Below are 23,364 nucleotides of genomic sequence, written 5' to 3' on the forward strand. Positions count from 1 at the left end.
ACACCACACCACACACCACACCACACACCACACCACACCACACACCACACCACACCACACTACACACCACACACCACATCATACACCACACCATACCGCACACCACACCACACCACGCCACACTGCACACCACACCACACACCACACCACACCACACCACACCACACTACACACCACACACCACATCACACACCACACCACACCACACACCACACCACACCACACTACACACCACACCACACACCACACCACACCACACCACACCACACCACACTACACACCACACACCACATCACACACCACACCACACCACACACCACACCACACCACACACCACACCACACACCACACCACACCACACCACATCATGAACACTGATGCTGGATCTGTAAATCATCTCCCTTTAACCAACACTATGCATGACATCCACAACACAGAGAGTGTGTGATCTTGTTAAACCTACACTATGTATGCTTACATACAATATATAGATATGTTAAAACAAAACAAAACAAAAACGAAATATTTTGATAATTTGTTCAAGCTTTTGTTTTGTTGTTGTATTCTTAATTTGCTCGACCATTAATGCAGAATTTGATTATTATTCCCATTGACAGTGTGTGAAGTGTCGGTTTCAAAAACGGAGAAGAAACGGGACATGTAAAGAGAAGTCCAGGAACTGAGAATCCTGCATTGAAATCCCACCAACTCCTAGAGGAAAACTACGTCACAAGTAATACGTGTTGGTGTGCGTTTTTCAGGTTTGAGAGTCACAGCAGAAAGAGAAATAGAGGAGATTAAATGATAGCTTCTGATTGACGGCCTCTCGACTGTATGTCTCCTTTGGTTTTCCTGTCTGCTGGTCTTATCTACACACCTAACACGTGGTTTTTTTGTTGTTGTTTTTTTTTTATAGGGTACATCTTTATTTGTCCATTTGTCAATCAAAGGCTCGTCACTCACCCCACACAATGTCTCAGCCCACAGCCAAGTCCGGCACACTCACGGCGTGTCAAAGACAGGACAAAAGATAAAATAAAAATATATATAAAAAAAACCTGTAATGCTGAATACACACAAGCAAGAAATACAACGCAGCGGGTACATTTCCCAAACAGACACCCAAGCCCCCTTACACACACACACACACACACACACACACTTTGTAAAATAACATGAATATAAAGGAACGTATCTATAAAATCATTATGAATTGTTAAATGGCAGGTCGAGTATCAAAGGGAAAAAAAAAGAGGCACAGGGTACCAAGGGACTGGAGCAGACAGACAGAGGATGACAGACAGACAGACACACAGACAGACACACAGACAGACACGATTCAACGAACACAGCAAACACTCCTTTGTCTTCTTAACACAGTTCCGGAGGCGGCCCCCTTATCTGCGTATTCGCTAAGGGTCAGAGGCGGGGTATAAAGGAGAGGTGTAACACCGGGTTGTGCAGACACATGATCTAAGGCAGCACGGGTGTCTCCAGTCACGGTCAGCGGTCACTCAGCTCCCCCCCTCCTCACAGCCTGAACAATGCAGTCTCCCCGTGTCGTCACTGCTTGCTTCTTTCTTTCCCTCCTTCCTTTCTGCCAAGGTATGACTCTCTCTCTCTCTCTCTCTCTGTCTCAACATTTGGCTAAAACGTCGTTTTAGTGTTTGCACTTATTACTTAGTCTCTGTCCACTGTTAGAAGCAATTTTTCTAACCATTTCTTGCACAGCTTAAGGCGGCCTTTCATCAGTGAGACAGCGTAGGTGTTTCAGTAAAGTTTGTGTGGGGGGTGCTTGAATAGGTTCTAAACATTGATAAAAACAGTGGGTCAGATACTTTGTCTTGAATGTCTGAAAACATGGCGCTTGTCTTTGAACTGGAAGCAATTCCAGCCTTCCGTCAGTGGACGTTATGACTGCAGTATCGGACAGAATTTGTTTCCAGCTGAATGTGTGGATAAAAGAAGGATGTACAAACTAACATGTCACATTTCAATCCCGGTTTGGCTTGTGATTGAGACCTGGCTATCGTTTGAGGGGGAGTGGGGGGGGGATACTGGTGTTGTCAGAAAAAGAATGTTCATTTCTCGTGTAAAATGATGTCTGCATTTCTACATTTCTCATCTATTTCTTATAATTCCTGTCATTTATTTCGTTTTTGTTTCTGTTTTATGGGGTTTTGTTTGTTTGGTTGGTTGGTTGTGTTTTTGTTTTGTTTTGTTTTTTTGTTGTTGTTGTTTGTTTTGTTTTTTTGTGTTTTGTTGTTGTTGTTGTTGTTGTTTTCTTTCTTTCCCATGTGTTAGCAGCTGTAAAGGAGTTTAGACTTACAAAGGTATTTAACAGTCGTTTGCGTTGATTCAGTTACTCATAATATCCTCCATACATTGAAGCGGGATGAAAGGATTAAATCCAAGTTTAAAGTTCAAGTTTTAGAAAAGGTTGATGGTGATAATTCAGGTTACTTTGGGAAATATAAAATATTATGATTGGTGCAGTGTTCAGTGTTAAATCCTTCCCCGTTCATGATTGGAACAAGCTCACTGGCAAGCAGTTCGTGTCGTTTCGAAAAGACAAAAAAAAGTTTACTGCATAAATACAGTTCACAACTTGATCTGATTTAGTAGTTTTATGATGCACGAATTTGTCGCTTCCATCTTTGTGCATGTAGTATTTTTTTCCACAGGCAATGGTGTTTCTCCAGCTATATGAGTATGTTTCTCTAATCACCTGAAGACAAGGTCGAACAAATGCCAAAATGCAAGAGAATAATATATAACAATGGTTTCGTGACGAAGAGAAGGAGAAGTTGTTTCCTGATGTCTAAGTTTCCTTCATGTATATTGGTGCGTGCGCACACACACACACACACACACACACACACACATACGGACACTAAACCATACTGCAGCTGAGAAATAATCTCTGGTGTGGTATGTCTTTTTTAGCATAATTTTTATGTTTGCGTGAGCCTTCGTGTGTGTGAGCTTGAGATAGATGACAGAGAGAGACAGACGGTAAACATCACAGGGTCTTCCAGTTCGGCTAGCAGGTGTTGGAGGGGATCATTTGACACAGCCATGGTCATTAAGAGCACGACGACAGCCACTTTGTCTCCTGACGAGCCAGGCTGAATGACAGGGTTGCGTGACTTGGACACATTCCCCATACACCTGTCTGTATGTTGTGATGGCAGTCCACTTGTCCGAATGACTGAGGATAGCCATCAGGCAACACTAAGCTACGGGGAAATGAAATTAAAGCTATTAAGCAGATAGTTATATAGAAGTATTGTGTCTGGACCTATTATGTGGTTCGGTGGGTGATTGTGACTGTAGTGTTAGTTTACCAATCGCAAAGTTATTGATGTATGGTATGTTTTCGAGTGGAAGTGTGTGTGTGTGTGTGTGTGTGTGTGTGTGTGTGTGTGTGTGTGTACCCAGTTTAGTTAGTTTTGTTCTTTAGTTGTGTTACAAACCAGTTTTTATTAAAAATGAACATGAGTCTGATTTGCACACATGTATACACACACTGAAACACATTCACGCACGCGCGCACACACACACACACACTCTCTCTCTCTCTCTCTCTCTCTCTCTCTCTCTCTCTCTCTCTCTCTCTCATATGCGCTCGCGCACATAATACACAGATTAAAGTATGTCAAAAACACACATGATATGCCTGCAATATCAAACACACAATGATAACGAACTTTTCATGCGTACCTTCATACATCCGCCGTGCACTGTCAAAATCACAGCAGTTTGTCCGAAATGAACGTAAAGATATGCAAGTGCACGAAACATATAACAACATCGTGTCGTAAACATAGCCCAGGCAATACTCGTGCACAACCATAGCTCAGGTAACACTCGTGCACAATCTGACTTGCGCTACCTATGTTTGCAAATCGGTGCATTATCTTTGCACCCTTTCTTCAATTCGTATTCCAGAAACCGTATCCTGGATGCAAACGTTGACCCCCCGCTGTTGAGTTTACCGTGGTGATGTTCCAAGTATATGCAGCCCCCCACGCCCCCCTCCCCACCCACCCCCCTCACCCCCTGCTCCCTTTCCCTACGTCATTCCTTCCTCTCCCCCCCACCCCCCCACAACCCGCCCCACCCCACCTTCCACTTCCCTGCCCCTCCCCCATCCCTGTGTACCCAGTAACGGTCAAACGGTCCTTCCCTGTCATGTTTTGTCCCCTGACAAAGCCACGATACGTGCAAGGGACATCAGCAGAAAGCTTTGTCCTCAGTGTCCCGGGTGGGGGGAACGGTGAGTGTGGGGGGGTATTGAGGGGGATGGGAAGGGGGGTAAGGTGGGGGTGGTGGGCAGGAGAGTCGTGCTGAAGCATAGCAAGGTAAGTGGTACATGTCTTGTTTTCTCTCTCCCCGGCCTCGCTCATTTGGGTGTTCGGTGGAGATGCAGGGAGGTTGTGTGACTGATTGATGAATTCATCTTCGAGCATGGACATTGTGTACAGACGTTCTTCACAGCTTCTCTGAATTATGCTGATGGCCAAACGTGGATGCTGATAGACTTGATGGAAGTAGTTTTAACTCTTGTTAGAATGCTGTCGTATGGTTGGTGTCCACGCGCGCGCGCGCGCGCGTGTGTGTGTGTGTGTGTGTGGTGGGGGGTATGGGATGAGGAGAGATGAGTGGGAAGATGTTGTTCATTTTCTTGTTGCTGTTTTTTATTTTGGCTCACGGAATTTTGTTTACTCAGTTTTTAGGTCATAATGTGTGCGTAACTCAGGCAATCACACACACACACACACACATACACACACACACACACACATACACACACGTTTATATACATACATACATATATATATATACATACATACATTATATGTTGTTATTTCAAACACTCATCATACACATTCCCTGTACATTTTACCTTTCTCGTGAACTATAGACCTACTTGGTGGGGTTTTTTTGTTTGTTTGTTGTTGTTGTTGTTGTTTTTTGGGGGGTGTCGGTTTGCTTCTCTTTTTTCTTCTTCTTTCCTTCTTTCTTTCTTTTTCTGTCTTTGCTTTCCGAGGACTTTGTCATTGTGAAGATGACCTCCAGCGGCGTGATATCGACTCTCACAAAGGTCAGTCAGGGACGTCGTCTGGTTGCCACAACGCGCGATGGTCGTTAAACCAGTCATCCAGTAAAATAAATCCCGTGGCTAGAAATAAAATGCCTCATTAAACACGACATGGTAAGACGAGAATCATTTGGACAATGCGCCGAGCTGTTATCCAACTCCCAAGAAAGCATCCGGTGATTTGACGGAACAGATAACCCGGTCGTCCACCGTGCTGTTATAAGCTATGTAACTGAAGAAGGGGTTGAAGGCCAGTGTGTTCAGTTGGGTTCTAAGCTATCCATAGAGGTGGGGGGGTTTGTGGAGAAGATGATATTGAGGTTAATGGCAGAGGATAGCAGGCACAAGGCATGTGGCCGGAAAGACAAAACCAACAGATCCGTGGGTCACACAAGAACAGACGGAGGAGCCTGGGAACAGTGCGTGAATGTGTCTTTATACATAAATATATAGAGATGTAAAGGTAGGTGTGTGTGTGTGTGTGTGTGTGTGTGTGAGGGCAGGAGGAAGGTGGGGTGTTATTTCCAACAATGGTACCTAGGCCAGTCCTTTAACTGCATCCAATGACAAAAGGACTGGGGGCGAGGGGGGCGGGGTGGAGGATTAACCAATCAGATACTTCTCAGATCAAACTGGCTGACTGAATACCACAAACCCGTATTACCTGGAATCAAGTTCCATCAAAGCCAGGCATTGGTGTGGATGTTGTACGTCAATTTTATGTCAGAGTTCCCAACAGTAATGTGAACAAAGAATGGTTCAAACATGGTGACAAACATCAGCAGTTTGCTCAATAAATCGGGGAGGATTTTTGTTTTAGTTGTTGTTCAAATAAATCAGTGTGTCTGACATTTTTTAAAGACCATAGAGTAACAAGCAACTAAGTCATGAAAAATACATTTGCATATATCTATGCAATAGACCTTGAACTATATATGTATATCTATAACATTTGCATATATATATGCAATAGACCTTGAAATATATATGTATATCTATAACATTTGCATATATCTATGCAATAGAACTTGAAATATATATGTATATCTATATATTTTTTCACAATAAAACCTGGTTGTCTAAACGGGTGACAATCTATTTTAAAACTTTGTAAACATGAAACAACTCGGTCATAGTCCTTCTTTATGAGGGGGGGGGAGAGAGAGGGAGAGAGAGAGAGAGAGAGAGAGAGAGAGAGAGAGAGAGAGAGAGAACTCAGAACTGCTTTAATGTAAGGCCACCGACATGTATACATATAAATGCACGTGTTATACACACACACATATGAAAACCATACCTTCAGTTGGATGAACAACAAAATGTTAGAAAGAATAAACTGATAATATAACAAAACTAAATAAGTAAGGGTAATTCATAAACATATCTTTCATCAAAGACTGAGCGCTTTCTGTTCTCTGTTTTAACGCATGAAAAATAAACATAGCTACATCTCTTGACACAATGCTGTTGACATTTTGAAGTAAGTTGGGTAATATGGGAATCTTTAAATTTTGTATATGCTTAGGCAAGTATTTCTTTCTCAGAATATCATATTGTGGACAAATTGCCAGTCAGTATATGAATTTCGTCTTCGTACCCTCCACAAAAGGTACAGTTTTTTAGGGTATCCTGATAATGCTCATTAACTTTAAGTTCGTTTACTCCAAATCTGAATCTAATGAAAGACTATCTGAATTTGGAAATGGTAAGATCAAATATTTTTCTGGCTGCAACAATGATTTAAAGGAACGGTATGTTTCATAACGATTACTACTATATAGTTTGCTTGCCCAGTCTTGTTTATAACAGTCCACCATACGTTGTTTAAATGTTCTAAGGAAAGCTTTCTCGTTTCCTACAACACCATTAAACCAAACTTCAGAAAATTCATAAATATCTGAAATAATTATTTTAGCAGCTGGTCATCTTGTTCACACTCATAATATACACTTGTTCTGGAATTCTCGTTATGGGCATCTGTTGCTGTTTAAACCAGTATCGTAGTGTGTTAATGCAGCTATCAATGTACGGTCGGTTTTGGGGCTTACATTCAAAAATCGCTTACATGCAAATAAATGAACTGATTCTAGTGTTTTAAAACGCATAGTTCCCCATAATTCTGATGCATACAGCAACATGGGTTTAACTTGTGCATCAAACAGTTTTAAGAACACAATTTTAACCTTGCTCCCATTTGTACGCATGATTTCGACCACCCTGCCTTTTGCTTTGCCCACATATTCTTCTAACGCAGAAACAAAAGATAGTTTGGTAGTCGATCGGAAACCTAAGTATTTATAACTGTTTACAATTACAATTTCAATTTCCTCACCGTTATAAAACCATTTTTCAGCTTTTGACAATGACCACCTTTTCTACAAATCATTATTTTCGTTTTGCTCAGATTTACTTTTAGTCCGATAGTTTTTATACTTTTTCAAGATTGTTCAGTTGATTTTGTAATCTAGCTGGAGTTGAAGAAAAAGCAATGTCATCTGCAAACAGCAGAAGACATATTTCTTGTAAACCAGGAATGAACTGAAAACCATGTTTTCCATTTTTATTAACCTCATCAGCAACTTCCGAAATCAAGATTGAAAATAGCAAGAGATGACAAACAGCCTTGTTTTACTCCAGCCGGGCAGTCAAAGAATTCTGATATAAGAGAGAGAGAGAGAGAGAGAGAGAGAGAGAGAGAGAGAGATGACACGGGCTTTCCATCAAACAATGGAAAACTATGGTGTGACTAAATCACAACTGCATTGCTTCTAAACCCAGCTAGCGTGCTCGTTTTTCTACATTAACTGAAAAAGAATGAATACAAAAATAACAAGAGAGGCAAGGCCTTCAAGACTCACTTGTGATAAATTAAGTCCCCTAGCATTAATTAGAATAATTTCCCTTTTTTTACTATCTGCACCAAAACGTTTGCAAAATAAATAAAACTTCCATGCTTAGCAAAAAGAAGTTCCTGTTTGAACAAAAAATGATAAAAAATGACTGCTCTTGTAGTTGTGTCAGAATATCAGATCAAGGTGCCATGTTTAGAGAATACAAAAAATATAAATATAACAGTAAATGCAATTTGCATATAATTAGGCTTCTTTTTTTTTTTCTTTTTTTTTTGTGCCCATCCCAGAGGTGCAATATTGTTTTAAACAAGATGACTTGAAAGAACTGAATTTTTCCTATTTTTATGCCAAAGTTGGTGTCAACTGACAAAGTATTTGCAGAGAAAATGTCAATGTTAAAGTTTACCACGGACACACACACACACACAGACAACCGAACACCAGCAGGTTAAAACATACTCACTTTGTTTACACAAGTGAGTCAAAAATAAAAAAGCATTATTTTGTTGTTGTTTTTTGTTTTTGATAGAAAGTGATATACGTGCCAGGAAAATAGCACGTAACACAAATGTCATTAGCGCTTTTTATTCGTTGACTAAAAAAAATACCATGCTTCTTCAGAGTTCCTGCTTAATTAAGTCCTGTCTGGCGGCAAGCTGGCGGGACTGTGTGGTTAGAGGGAGGTAATATCGGCCCCGTGACCAAGCGATTGGTGTCGGCAGTATGGAGCTGAGTGGGTATCCTACCTATGGTGGATCAGAGAAGGCACATTGTACTGAGCACCAAGAAAGTGACCCAGCAGCAGTGCAGGGTCTCCTGTGGGGTGTGGCCTGCTGGCGACTCTAACATGTATGTAGGTCCCTGTGGACTGGCGGTGTGGGGACTGCGGCAGGCGAACACGGGTGTGGTGGCTGTGTAGGGATGATGGGTGATGACCAGGGTGTGGTGGCTGTGTAGGGATGATGGGTGATGACCAGGGTGTGGTGGCTGTGTAGGGGTGATGGGTGATGACCAGGGTGTGGTGGCTGTGTAGGGATGATGGGTGATGACCAGGGTGTGGTGGCTGTGTAGGGATGATGGGTGATGACCAGGGTGTGGGTTTATGATGCCACCACTGAAGTGATGTGGAGGATGGGGCGGCACACACAAAAAATAAAGAAAAAAAGAAAGCGATATTTGTAATGAAAAAAAACAAAATTTGAACAGCATATGATGTGTGCTTGTTTTAAGCACCCACACGCGAACGCACCGACAAACACACTAGCACAAACACACACACACACACACACACACATATATATATATATATATATATATATATATATATATATATATATATATATATATATATTCATACATGCGCGTGCGCGAGAGTTCACAAACACACACACACACATGCACGCGCGCGCGCGCGCGCATTAGATAACATATCCGCGGTCTGCCATGAAAGAAGGGACGAAGAGTGTGGGGTCAGATGTCTCACGGAGTCAGTCCTCTTTGTTTTCAACTCAACACTGCTTCACCGCACACCTCTGCACGGGGGAAACGCTTACTGTATTACATTTCTTTATCGTCACACAAGAACAAAGCGAGCATGAACGATTCGAATTTTACTTACAACAGCGGCCCGGTGTGTAGCAACCTTTCCGTACCCTAGTTGGTTTTTTACCCCGGGGTCAAATCTGGCAAGTCCGCAAATTGGATTTTACCCACTTTTTCCGTCGATTTGAGGTCATTTCTGTGCCAGTTTGAAATAACCTCCGGGACAAATTCGTCCCAGTTACATTTGACCTTCTCCCCTATTTAATTCACATGACGGAATTAACTTCCAGTGAAGGGTGGAGGAGCAATTTAGGCAACCCAAGAATGGTCCGGGGATGACTACATGTAGTCTAATCCAGAAAAAAAACCCGCTTCTTCCACTTGGTAGTTGAGGCCTGTTCATCTGTAAGTGAGAGGATGTGGTTTATTGTACTGAACAAGTTAGGTTTGACCCGCTCCATAGACTACGTAGGAGTGATGGCCTAGTGGTAACGCGTCCGCCTCAGAGCGAGAGAATCTGAGAGTTCTGGTTCGAGTCCCACAGTCGCCAGTATTTTACCCTCCCCCCCCCCCCCCCCCTCCCCCCTCTCCGCTAGACCTTGTGTGGTGGTCTGGACGCTAGTCTTTCGGATGAGACGATAAACCGAGGTCCCGTGTGCAGCATGCACTTAGCGCACGTAAAAGAACCCACAGCAACAAAAGGGTTGTCCCTGGCAAAATTCTGTAGAAAAATTCACTTCGATAGGAAAACAAAAAAAAAATTGCAGGCAGAAAATAATACAAAAAAAAGGGGTGACGCGCTCTCCCTCAGGAGAGCAGCACGGATTTCGCACAGAGAAATCTGTTGTGACAAAAAGAATGATACAATACAATACAATACAATACAATACAATACAGTACGTTCACATTAAGCCCAGCCAGTAGCTGCCAGCAGCTGACAGAAACTGATCGAGAATATGGCGCACGTCACGTTGTGCTTTCTCGCCATGTGTGCCGGCGGTAAGTGTTCACACTGGCCGCCACCAGTCATTTCCATCCAGCTTTTTGATCTGTCGCGTGCAGATGAGTCGGATGGCTGGTCCAAAGGACGGAACTCCTCAGTGATACTGGCAGCACGACTCCGCCCTATTGTTTCTTGGTGACAGCAACTGGCTGTGTGTATGTGTGTTGCTGTGTCAGGCTGACGGCAATTGGCTGTGTGTGTGTGTTGCTGTGTCAGGCTGACGGCAATTGGCTGTGTGTGTGTGTTGCTGTGTCAGGCTGACGGCAACTGGCTGTGTGTGTGTTGCTGTGTCAGGCTGACGGCAATTGGCTGTGTGTGTGTTGCTGTGTCAGGCTGACGGCAACTGGCTGTGTGTGTGTTGCTGTGTCAGGCTGACGGCAATTGGCTGTGTGTGTGTTGCTTTGTCAGGCTGACGGCAACTGGCTGTGTGTGTGTGTGTTGCTGTCAGGCTGACGGCAACTGGCTGAGCTCATTGTGAACGTGGGTGGGTCTGGGAGGGGGAGCGTGTGGGGTTAAGTATGTCAGTCGTTTTCGACTCTGACCATCAGAACAACAGGGGAGGTAACTGCTGTCCCGACTATCTAAGAATTTGATTATAGTGGAGAGTGTCTCGCCTAACCAGCCAAGAACTATCACCCATTTTGTTTTCACCATGTTGCAAAGTGTAGGTGGAGGTAGGGTGGAGGTGGAAGTACAACTTGAGCTAGCCGAGGGCTACCCATCCCCTGATGATGTGATGTGATGTGGGGGGAAGGGGTGGGTGCAAGACAGCCCAGAACTACCCGGAAAGAAAGGGATAGGGGTGGATGAGGAAGGGATGGGGGAAGGGGCAGTACAGACCAGGCTAGAACGAGTCTGTTCTTCTAACTTCCACCTCATCCTGCTGTGGAGAACTGTCAGTGCAACTACACCATTCTCTTACTTCGTTGAAGGCTGGTAGCCTACAGTTAGACTCCTCCGCCTTTGCTGCCTTAACTTGTGGTGGAGAGGGGGTGGAGTGGGTTGGGGGTTCAGCAAAGGCTGACCCAGACTGACCATGCTCATTATTTGAAAGTTTCGTTGAGATTGTGAGTGAGCGTGCGCATGCACAAGTACGTATGTGTATCATATGCATGTGTGTCTAGAATCGTGTTTGAGTGTTTGAGTTTGTGTATGATTTCCGATTCATGTATATACCTTTAATGTACTAACCTCCCAATAATCCTTAGGGCCCTGGGACACTTGACAATAAAGACATTCTGTTCTATTCTGTTCTATTCTGTTCTATTCCATTCTATCATGTTCTGTTCCATTCTATTCTGTTCTGTTCCATTCTATTCTGTTCTGTTCCATTCTATTCTGTTCTGTTCCATTCTATCATGTTCTGTTCCATTCTATTCTGTTCTGTTCTATTCCATTCTATCATGTTCTGTTCCATTCTATTCTGTTCTATTCTGTTCTATTCCATTCTATCATGTTCTGTTCCATTCTATTCTGTTCTGTTCCATTCTATCATGTTCTGTTCCATTCTATTCTGTTCTGTTCTATTCTATTCTGTTCTGTTCTGTTCTGTTCCATTCTATCATGTTCTGTTCCATTCTATTCTGTTCTGTTCCATTCTATTCTGTTCCACTCTATTCTGTTCTGTTCTATTCTATTCTGTTCTGTTCCATTATGTTCTGTTCTATTCTATTCTATTCTATAGAACCCATAGAAGGGGGATGGATCGAATTTGAAGCCACAAGTGACCACTGGAGTCATTTAAGGCTGTCCCAAAATGCCCCCGGGGTAACGTCAAAGGGTGGTGGGGATAGTTTCAGCCTGTTACACCGGTTTCAACAGAGAAAACCAAGAAGGGCCGGCAGATGGCGTGCAACACAATATGAACCAATGGGTTTGCGTAACAGATACGTTATGTGACCTTGTCCAATGTTCGGGTTGTCCCGTCCCATCAGTTTTCAGAGGAGTTCACTAAAGTGCGTGTCAGTTTGAGGTATTGTGTCAAAATGATACGGCGATAGCTTACCTCCCTTCTCTCCCCCCCTCTCTCTCTCTCTCTCTCTCTCTCTCTCTCTCTCTCCCTCCCTCTCTCTAATACTGACTAGAATATCAAAATGGGCAACAGACGTTTCACCAAGCAGACGTACACCATGCTGGTCACTTGAGACTTTTTTTTTCTTTCGCGTGAAAGATGTTCCAGGGTTTTGTAAATGTCTGGCTGCAATAAGGGGCTGGCTGTGAAATAATCTGTTTTTTCTTTGTTTTAAACGTCTGGCAGAAATTTGCTCCGTACTGCAGAATTTACTATAAAACATTTGAATTGACTTGAGAGTGAAATATATTTGTGGACTGTGTTATAAAACCACGCCTGACGCTATTTCCTTTACCTTTGAAGGGAACTGTGTTAGAATCATTTTCAATGACAGGATATAAACTTTACAGGCTATGTGGAGTGACTGAAGGTGAAGAACATGTGATCTGTGCTATTCCCATGTACACCCAAATCAGAGGCTATAAAAGTTTTTAATTCCTTCCACGATTGACAAAATGTAACAACATGCATAAAGCAAGGAACTTAAGATTTTGTCTCTTTTATGCAATGAAAATGCATACCAGTTACATAGATGATGTAGGAACGGTAATGCCTTATGTCAGCCAAGAAAAACAACTTAAGATCGTTATCTTGGAAAGTGACACTCGTGCATGCATGGCTTGTTCAAGTTTTTGTTTTCTTTCACATTCAGTTTATTTTTTCCGCTTTTTGTAAGGTGCCGGAGACTTGTGGAATAATACATTCTCCTTTTCTCTTTCTCCCCCAACGCCGCACCTCTCCCCCTCCCCGTCCCCCTCCACCTCCCCCCCCCCACCCCCCCGCACCCCCTGCCCCCCACCGCCCCTCCGTCTGTCTGTCTGTCTGTCTGTCTCTCGTTCTCTGCTAGAATAGAATAGAATAGAATAGATTTTATTGTCATGAAACCATAAAGTTTATAAGACACAAGTGCAATGGTAAACGAATGAGTGAATAAAAAATACACACAATTTATCAATAAATTAATGCAGTAAATTGCAACAGCATTCAAAAACAAATTTTCCTAATCTTGTTTGTATATATTCATCATCAGTTAGCATCACCTGTCTGACTGGGAATATTTTCTGTGTTGTTCGAATTTTGAATATCTTTTAAAAATTGTTGCCTTAAGGTTTAAAATTTAATACAGTGATCAAGAAGATGGATTTCGTCTTCCAGTATGTTACACTTGCTGCACAATCTGTCTTCTTGTGGAATATTCATATATATATACCCTTCTCAATCTTTAGATCATGCGCGCTCATTCTGAGTTTTGTTAAAGCTTAAAATCGTCTGTGTCTTGTATCTGATATACTCAAAAGATAGGTTTCAGTTTTGTACTCTGCTACAATCGTATTGTAAAATTTTAGCTTTATATTTTTTTCTCTTTTATCTTTCCACTGTTTGATATATTCATTTTTCCAATTTTTGATATACCACGTTTTTCACTCTATGTACGCTGAATGTGAATTGGTTTTTCCAAATGTGATCAAGACCTATAATTTCGAGTATCTTTCTTACAAATATCAACCATGGGGAAGTTGTATTTTCTTGTTGGTACATGGACTTATATAATTTGTTGATGAGGGAAGTTTCTGGTAATTGAATTATGTGAACCCAGTATATAATAATTTGGCATATTATCTTTAAACTGGAATCTGCTCGATTCTCCTAACACAGAAAGCACCATAGCTTTTTTGTGTACTCCAAGTATTTGCTTACAGAATTTAATGTGTAATTTTCCATGTTGAAACTTATACGATAAGCAGTCGTCAAAAAGATGTGCTAAATCGAAAGAATCATCCGGTTTGACTTGGTAAGGTAACCATACCTCCGCCCCATAAATCGATATTGGCGTTATCAAAGTATCATATAGTTTAGATATGGTACTTGGACTGATGTTGATATTTTTAAATGTTCTTCGTAAAGTATGTAATGCTTTGTTTTGCTTGTTTAGTTAGGTGTTCCTGTGCTCTTATCAGGCTTCCACTTTTGTGGAATATAACTCCTAAATTTTTATATTCTTCTGCTGTTTGTATTATATTTTCCCCACAGTAAAAATATATTGGTATTTTGGGGTCACATCTTGTAAAGATTACCACTTTCGTTTTTTCTCTATTAATTTTTTATCCCCAACTATGGCAATATGTGTTCAAATTTTGTATTTTTTGTTGCAATCCTTTTCGTGTTAAACAAAGAATAACCAGATCATCAGCATAAAGTAAACATGGTACATTGCTGGGTGAAACAGCATTGAATTTTGGAGAATCGTTATTTTTCATATATTTTACAATGTCCTTTATAAAAAAAATATTAAACAAAGTTGGGCTTAGTGTATTGCCCTGTTGTACACCCTTCTGTGCAGTTATTTATGTGTTGAGATCTTCGTATGAATTTATTTGAATTTTGGTATTATCATACATGTCTTTTATAATATCAATGCATTTTCCAGTTATGCCCATTCTTTTTAACTTTAGGAACAAGGCATCGTGCCAAACATTATCAAAAAGGCTTTTTCAAAATCCACAAAACAACCGTATAATCTACCATTTTTTTACTTTTAATTGGTTAAGGTTATTCCCCCATTTTTATACAATGGAATGTTTAAACCATTTTTCCAACATTCTGGATATATACCTTGCGCGAAAATAATGTTAAACATTTTTTAATGATATGGATAGTTATTGGAAGACTTGTTTTGACGATTTCGTTTGTAATGCCGTCCAATCCTGGTGATCGATCTATTACTTTTTTGATGCTTGCACGCTTTCTTGATTTCTTTGTTTGATATTGTTAAGCTGCTATTGAAAGCAGACTCTCATCTGTTTGACTCTTTTTAAGTTCGTTTCTGAATTTTTGGCCTTTGTTTTTCTTCTATATTCACATCTTTGCAGATGAGCTTTCCCATATGTGAATTCCATATGGATGTATTCAACTGATATTTGCGTTTGGCATTCTCGCCTGCAGTTTCTAAACTTTTTAATGTTTTCCAAGTGGTGTTCGGATCTTTATAAAGGACGTCGCTGATTTTATTCACAAGATCATTTGTGTACATTCTTTTCTTTCGTCTTAACAGTCTATTATAGATCTTACGTTCGGAAAAATATTTTTTGCATAGGGATTTATTATATGGATGCCTATTTATGGCATTCAGTATTGATCTAAGATCTTTCCTGTGTTCATAACATTCACTATGAAATCATTTTTTAACGTGTTTTTTGTTTTTGTTTTGTTTTGTTTTTCTTTTGCGCTTACGAACGTTTATTTTCTTTCTGAGACTAATATTAGCCGCAAATTTCATCATTTGTGTAAAATTATTCACGGTACTGTTTAGTGCTAGTTTAGAAATACCGGTTTCATTTTCAATGTACGTATCTAATCTTTGTTCTATTTGAACAAGTTGGGTTTTTATCCATGGTATTTCGAAAGCTCTTAAATATTTCTCGTCTGAAAAGGCATCCCATAAGTATCGGTGTGTGACGTCTTCAGCTTTGAACGTTTCTTTTCGTGACTTTTTAACTGATAACGAATTCCTTTCTGATTTCGTCGAAAATCCAGTTACGAAAAAACTTAATTCTATCGGACAGTGATCTGAAAAAAGATTTAAGGGGATGAACTTTCATCTGTAAGTTGCCTTTTTTCATAGTGTTAGAATACATAAAATAATTAACAACACTGCTGCCATTTGGACTATAGCATGTAAAGTGTCCATCTAAATCACCCTGTGTTCTTCCTTTGAGGATACACAAATTATTGTCAATGCATACGGACACCAGTCTTCTACCAGCTTTTTGCACAGAGCCATCCATTGAATTTCTGTTGTATATCAATTCACTGTTTTTTGTGTTTTTTGTTGTTGTTGTTGTTGTTGTTTTTTGTTGTTGTTTTTTTGTTGTTGTTTTTTTTTTTTTTTTTGTTGTTTTTTTTTGTTTTGTTTTTTGGTTTTCATTGTTTGCTTTGTAAAAATTAGAATCACTGGTTTCGACAACTGGGGTTGTAGCTGTGAGCTTGTCGTTAGAGGCAAGTGGTGTGTTTCTGTCCTTGCTGGTAGCTGCAAAAAGAGTTGACGGGTCACTGGCAGTCATGAGAACTGACTTCTCGTTGAAATCCGTGTGTCTCCAGTAAGGGGCGGAGCTACCACTCGGTGTTGATGTAATGTGCTCAGCTTTGTCTTTGCAGGAAGGTGGTGTACCAGAATCCTGTTACTTTTAGATGTCTCTGTAGGTCTTGGTGTGGTCTTTCTGCCAAATAACGACTTAAATGAAGACTTCAGTGATGGTACCTTTTCGTTTTCTTCTGTCTGAGTGGAAAAACCTTGTGTTGGTTTGGGACTTTCTTGGCACCACGATGTGCACTTTCGTTTTTCCCATTAAATCCTATTCTTGTGAGACCTTCCACAATCTGAGCAACTAGTGCTTGATTTTGTTGTGGGTGTTGCAGGTCTGCCATTGATGTTGCTCAGTTTTGAATGGATGAGTCTAGGTTTCAAAGAAGTGAAGTCGTGGTTTGGTGTTGTGATTTCAGTATCTGTTCCAGAATAGTTTTGTCAACAATTCTTTGACGTTTTTTTCTGATAGGTACATGCGTCCTCCTTGGTCCGTCGCATCTATATCACCAGAAGTGGCGTCTGCGACGTACACCACCAGATCCAGATCCAGACGTCATCTTTTGCGACGTCATTATTCTGGTTTTGACGTGTTTCTTTCTTCTCCTTGTTCCTCCGTGGCAGTGACCACAATCAGCTAGGTGATTATTCTGTCAGTAACGCAAGGGGTCCGCACTCGGGAAAAAAAAAAACAAAAAAAAACCTGGGCGTGGCTTTTAATGGAGACGGGAGGCCCTTGACACGAAGGTGTCGATGGTCTTGGCCTCTACGACGTCCTTGATGGTACGGGGAAGGAACGCCTGGTGTCTGTACTGCGTTCTGCACTGTGGAATGGTGAACTGCTGATCGTGGCGTCGGCGCGGAGGTGCAGGGCGCAGGCTGGCTTTGATACCTTCTGTGCTGACCATTTCCATTCATCATCTTCTTCTTCTTCTACTACTACTTCTTCTTCTTCTTCTTCCGGATGATGCCCAAGGTCAACCAGTTGACCGTTATCGGCTACTGGTTCGTCGTGAAACACTTCACTGCATGTTTTGCAGGTGAATTTTCTCTGTGACTGTTTGAAGATGCATATTTGGTACACTGGAAGTTCGGTACAAGAACATCAACCAGTTCCGCAAGTTTTTTTACTAACCGTATCATAAATCTGTGGAATAACCTTTCCTATGACACCATCAATGCACCATCGGTAAACGCCTTCAAAAATCACAATGACAAAAAGTTTAAGGACCATGTATTTTCCACAGTTAAATCTTTATTGAGCTGTAGATAAATGTAGTATACACTATGCCTGATTTAAACAAGGGTCTGTTCACAACAAGTGATCCAAAAAGCACATAAATAGACACTGATTATGAGGGCAAAAGGCTTTTAGCCTATAGCCAAACATTTCTGTGAAAAGAAAATTTTATTGACTTTGACGAGTGATTTACAGTACTTGTAAAAGAAAACGTATATGTATCCCACAAATAAAAGGAGACCGATATTGAAGGGGACATAAAAAAGGCCTTGAGGCCTAGGCAGTCAAATGCTAGTCTATACACTACTACTACTACTACTACTACTACTACTACTACTACATATGTTTCGAACAGTTTGAACATTTTAAACTTTTGTCTTCCTTTTTTCTACACATGATTTCACACGTGACTACTAGAAATCAAATCACAATGTTCGTGCACGAATTTAAGCCTGAAGAAAACATGACAATACTGTACTATCAACTGCATGTTGGCCAATGATCAAAATATGATGACCCGTTTGTCATTGTCTTTTTTATTTTTTTGTTTCCAGGAACTCAGTGGAGTTACTCTGGTATGTATTCTTTGTTTCTTTTAGTTTATTTGTTCTTTATCTTTTGTATTGTTTTGGCTTTTGTGGGAGTCGGAAACCAGATCTAAAAGAAACTATTGTCGCTGATTTATAAATGATCATCATCAAACGTAAATGTTGCTTTTTAAGGTACACACCTCGGATGTCCGTTTTGCAACAGTCGTGAAAATGGCCACCTCGATACAATACTTTTACCGTTGCAACATGAAGATACAGTTGTATTGTCGTTCTCACTCTGTTTCTTTGTCCTTATCCCCCACTCTCTCTCTGTCTGTCTGCCTCTCTCTGTCTCTGTCTTCTCTCTCTCTCTCTCTCTCTCTCTCTCTCTCTCTCTCTCTCTCTGTGTGTGTGTGTGTGTGTGTGTCTGTCTGTCTGTCTGTCTGTCACTCTCTCTCCCTCTCTCCCTCTCCCTCTCTCACCCAATCCCTCTCTCTCTCTCTCTCTCTCTCTCTCTCTCTCTCTCTCTCTCTCTCCCTTTCTGTCTCTGTCTCTCTTTCTCTGTGAGAGAGAGAGAGTGTGTGTGTGTGTGTTTTCCTGCCCCTTCTGTATTATCAACGTACCACGTGGGTGTTGACACCAAAACCAAGATGTGAACAACTGGAACACCGTCTACAACGACTACTGTGGCGGCCAGAAGCAGTCCCCCATTGACTTACGCAGCGATGTGGTGCAGTACAATGCCGCTTACCTGCAGTCCCCGTTCTCCTTCTCCAACTTCGATACGGTGACGGGCATCACCTGGACCCTCAAAAACGATGGTCACAGTGGTAAGTGTGGAGGGAGGAGGGTGGGTGGTCACAGTGGTAAGTGTGGAGGGAGGAGGGTGGGCGGTCACAGTGGTAAGTGTGGAGGGAGGAGGGTGGGCGGTCACAGTGGTAAGTGTGGAGGGAGGAGGGTGGGCGGTCACAGTGGTAAGTGTTGAGAGAGGAGGGTAGGTGGTCACAGTGGTAAGTGTGGAGGGAGGAGGGTGGGCGGTCACAGTGGTAAGTGTGGAGGGAGGAGGGTGGGCGGTCACAGTGGTAAGTGTTGAGAGAGGAGGGTAGGTGGTCACAGTGGTAAGTGTGCAGGGAGGAGGGTGGGCGGTCACAATGGTAAGTGTTGAGGGAGGAGGGTGGGTGGTCACAGTGGTAAGTGTGCAGGGAGGAGGGTGGGTGGTCACAATGGTAAGTGTGGAGGGAGGAGGGTGGGTGGTCACAATGGTAAGTGTTGAGGGAGGAGGGTGGGTGGTCACAGTGGTAAGTGTGCAGGGAGGAGGGTGGGTGGTCACAATGGTAAGTGTGGAGGGAGGAGGGTGGGTGGTCACAATGGTAAGTGTGGAGGGAGGAGGGTGGGCGGTCACAGTGGTAAGTGTTGAGAGAGGAGGGTAGGTGGTCACAGTGGTAAGTGTGCAGGGAGGAGGGTGGGTGGTCACAATGGTAAGTGTGGAGGGAGGAGGTTGGGTGGTCACAATGGTAAGTGTTGAGGGAGGAGGGTGGATGGTCACAGTGGTAAGTGTGCAGGGAGGAGGGTGGGTGGTCACAATGGTAAGTGTGGAGGGAGGAGGTTGGGTGGTCACAATGGTAAGTGTTGAGGGAGGAGGGTGGGTGGTCACAGTGGTAAGTGTGCAGGGAGGAGGGTGGGTGGTCACAATGGTAAGTGTGGAGGGAGGAGGGTGGGTGGTCACAATGGTAAGTGTTGAGAGAGGAGGGTAGGTGGTCACAGTGGTAAGTGTGCAGGGAGGAGGGTGGGTGGTCACAATGGTAAGTGTGGAGGGAGGAGGTTGGGTGGTCACAATGGTAAGTGTTGAGGGAGGAGGGTGGATGGTCACAGTGGTAAGTGTGCAGGGAGGAGGGTGGGTGGTCACAATGGTAAGTGTGGAGGGAGGAGGTTGGGTGGTCACAATGGTAAGTGTTGAGGGAGGAGGGTGGGTGGTCACAGTGGTAAGTGTGGAGGGAGGAGGGTGGGCGGTCACAGTGGTAAGTGTTGAGAGAGGAGGGTAGGTGGTCACAGTGGTAAGTGTGCAGGGAGGAGGGTGGGCGGTCACAATGGTAAGTGTTGAGGGAGGAGGGTGGGTGGTCACAGTGGTAAGTGTGCAGGGAGGAGGGTGGGTGGTCACAATGGTAAGTGTGGAGGGAGGAGGGTGGGTGGTCACAATGGTAAGTGTTGAGGGAGGAGGGTGGGTGGTCACAGTGGTAAGTGTGCAGGGAGGAGGGTGGGTGGTCACAATGGTAAGTGTGGAGGGAGGAGGGTGGGTGGTCACAATGGTAAGTGTGGAGGGAGGAGGGTGGGCGGTCACAGTGGTAAGTGTTGAGAGAGGAGGGTAGGTGGTCACAGTGGTAAGTGTGCAGGGAGGAGGGTGGGTGGTCACAATGGTAAGTGTGGAGGGAGGAGGTTGGGTGGTCACAATGGTAAGTGTTGAGGGAGGAGGGTGGATGGTCACAGTGGTAAGTGTGCAGGGAGGAGGGTGGGTGGTCACAATGGTAAGTGTGGAGGGAGGAGGTTGGGTGGTCACAATGGTAAGTGTTGAGGGAGGAGGGTGGGTGGTCACAGTGGTAAGTGTGCAGGGAGGAGGGTGGGTGGTCACAATGGTAAGTGTGGAGGGAGGAGGGTGGGTGGTCACAATGGTAAGTGTTGAGAGAGGAGGGTAGGTGGTCACAGTGGTAAGTGTGCAGGGAGGAGGGTGGGTGGTCACAATGGTAAGTGTGGAGGGAGGAGGTTGGGTGGTCACAATGGTAAGTGTTGAGGGAGGAGGGTGGATGGTCACAGTGGTAAGTGTGCAGGGAGGAGGGTGGGTGGTCACAATGGTAAGTGTGGAGGGAGGAGGTTGGGTGGTCACAATGGTAAGTGTTGAGGGAGGAGGGTGGGTGGTCACAGTGGTAAGTGTGGAGGGAGGAGGGTGGGCGGTCACAGTGGTAAGTGCTGAGGGAGGAGGGTGGGCGGTCACAGTGGTAAGTGTGGAGGGAGGAGGTTGGGTGGTCACAGTGGTAAGTGTTGAGGGAGGAGGGTGGGTGGGCAGTCACAGTGGTAAGTGTTGAGGGAGGAGGGTGGGTGGTCACAGTGGTAAGTGTTGAGGGAGGAGGGTGGACGGTCACAGTGGTAAGTATTGAGGGAGGAGGGTGGGCAGTCACAGTGGTAAGTATTGAGGGAGGGAGGAGGGTGGGAGGTCACAGTGGTAAGTGTGGAGGGAGGAGGGTGGGCGGTCACAGTGGTAAGTGTTGAGGGAGGAGGGTGGGCGGTCACAGTGGTAAATGTTGAGGGAGGAGGGTCGGCGGTCACAGTGGTAAGTATTGAGGGAGGGAGGAGGGTGGACGGTCATAGTGGTAAGTGTGGAGGGAGGAGGGTGGGTGGTCACAGTGGTAAGTGTTGAGGGAGGAGGGTGGACGGTCACAGTGGTAAGTATTGAGGGAGGGAGGAGGGTGGACGGTCATAGTGGTAAGTGTGGAGGGAGGAGGGTGGGTGGTCACAGTGGTAAGTGTTGAGGGAGGAGGGTGGACGGTCACAGTGGTAAGTATTGAGGGAGGGAGGAGGGTGGACGGTCATAGTGGTAAGTGTGGAGGGAGGAGGGTGGGCGGTCACAGTGGTAAGTATTGAGGGAGGGAGGAGGGTGGATGGTCATAGTGGTAAGTATTGAGGGAGGGAGGACGGTGGGCGGTCATAGTGGTACGTGTTGAGGGAGGAGGGTGGGCGGTTACAGTGGTAAGTGTTGAGGGAGGAGGGTGGACGGTCACAGTGGTAAGTGTGGAGGGAGGAGGGTGGGCGGTCACAGTGGTAAGTGTTGAGAGAGGAGGGTAGGTGGTCACAGTGGTAAGTGTGGAGGGAGGAGGGTGGGCGGTCACAGTGGTAAGTGTTGAGGGAGGAGGGTGGGCGGTCACAGTGGTAAGTGTGGAGGGAGGAGGGTGGGTGGTCACAATGGTAAGTGTGGAGGGAGGAGGTTGGGTGGTCACAATGGTAAGTGTTGAGGGAGGAGGGTGGATGGTCACAGTGGTAAGTGTGCAGGGAGGAGGGTGGGTGGTCACAATGGTAAGTGTGGAGGGAGGAGGTTGGGTGGTCACAATGGTAAGTGTTGAGGGAGGAGGGTGGGTGGTCACAGTGGTAAGTGTGGAGGGAGGAGGGTGGGCGGTCACAGTGGTAAGTGCTGAGGGAGGAGGGTGGGCGGTCACAGTGGTAAGTGTGGAGGGAGGAGGTTGGGTGGTCACAGTGGTAAGTGTTGAGGGAGGAGGGTGGGTGGGCAGTCACAGTGGTAAGTGTTGAGGGAGGAGGGTGGGTGGTCACAGTGGTAAGTGTTGAGGGAGGAGGGTGGACGGTCACAGTGGTAAGTATTGAGGGAGGAGGGTGGGCAGTCACAGTGGTAAGTATTGAGGGAGGGAGGAGGGTGGGAGGTCACAGTGGTAAGTGTGGAGGGAGGAGGGTGGGCGGTCACAGTGGTAAGTGTTGAGGGAGGAGGGTGGGCGGTCACAGTGGTAAATGTTGAGGGAGGAGGGTCGGCGGTCACAGTGGTAAGTATTGAGGGAGGGAGGAGGGTGGACGGTCATAGTGGTAAGTGTGGAGGGAGGAGGGTGGGTGGTCACAGTGGTAAGTGTTGAGGGAGGAGGGTGGACGGTCACAGTGGTAAGTATTGAGGGAGGGAGGAGGGTGGACGGTCATAGTGGTAAGTGTGGAGGGAGGAGGGTGGGTGGTCACAGTGGTAAGTGTTGAGGGAGGAGGGTGGACGGTCACAGTGGTAAGTATTGAGGGAGGGAGGAGGGTGGACGGTCATAGTGGTAAGTGTGGAGGGAGGAGGGTGGGCGGTCACAGTGGTAAGTATTGAGGGAGGGAGGAGGGTGGATGGTCATAGTGGTAAGTATTGAGGGAGGGAGGACGGTGGGCGGTCATAGTGGTACGTGTTGAGGGAGGAGGGTG

General features: G+C 44.3%; 1 protein-coding gene across 1 annotated transcript in view; it reads left to right on the forward strand.

Moving 5' to 3' along the window:
- Positions 1-1,439: 1,439 nt before the first annotated feature.
- Positions 1,440-23,364, forward strand: part of LOC143302331 (carbonic anhydrase 1-like) — a 32,823-nt gene continuing 10,898 nt past the window's right edge. The window contains exons 1-3 of the mRNA XM_076616947.1: positions 1,440-1,605; positions 18,448-18,468; positions 19,074-19,253. Coding sequence (XP_076473062.1) covers positions 1,545-1,605; positions 18,448-18,468; positions 19,074-19,253 — 262 coding nt within the window. The 5' untranslated portion in view covers positions 1,440-1,544. The remainder of the gene's footprint in view (positions 1,606-18,447; positions 18,469-19,073; positions 19,254-23,364) is intronic.

This window comes from Babylonia areolata, chromosome 29, assembly GCF_041734735.1.
Source record: "Babylonia areolata isolate BAREFJ2019XMU chromosome 29, ASM4173473v1, whole genome shotgun sequence".
Taxonomy (NCBI): Eukaryota; Metazoa; Mollusca; class Gastropoda; order Neogastropoda; family Buccinidae; genus Babylonia; species Babylonia areolata.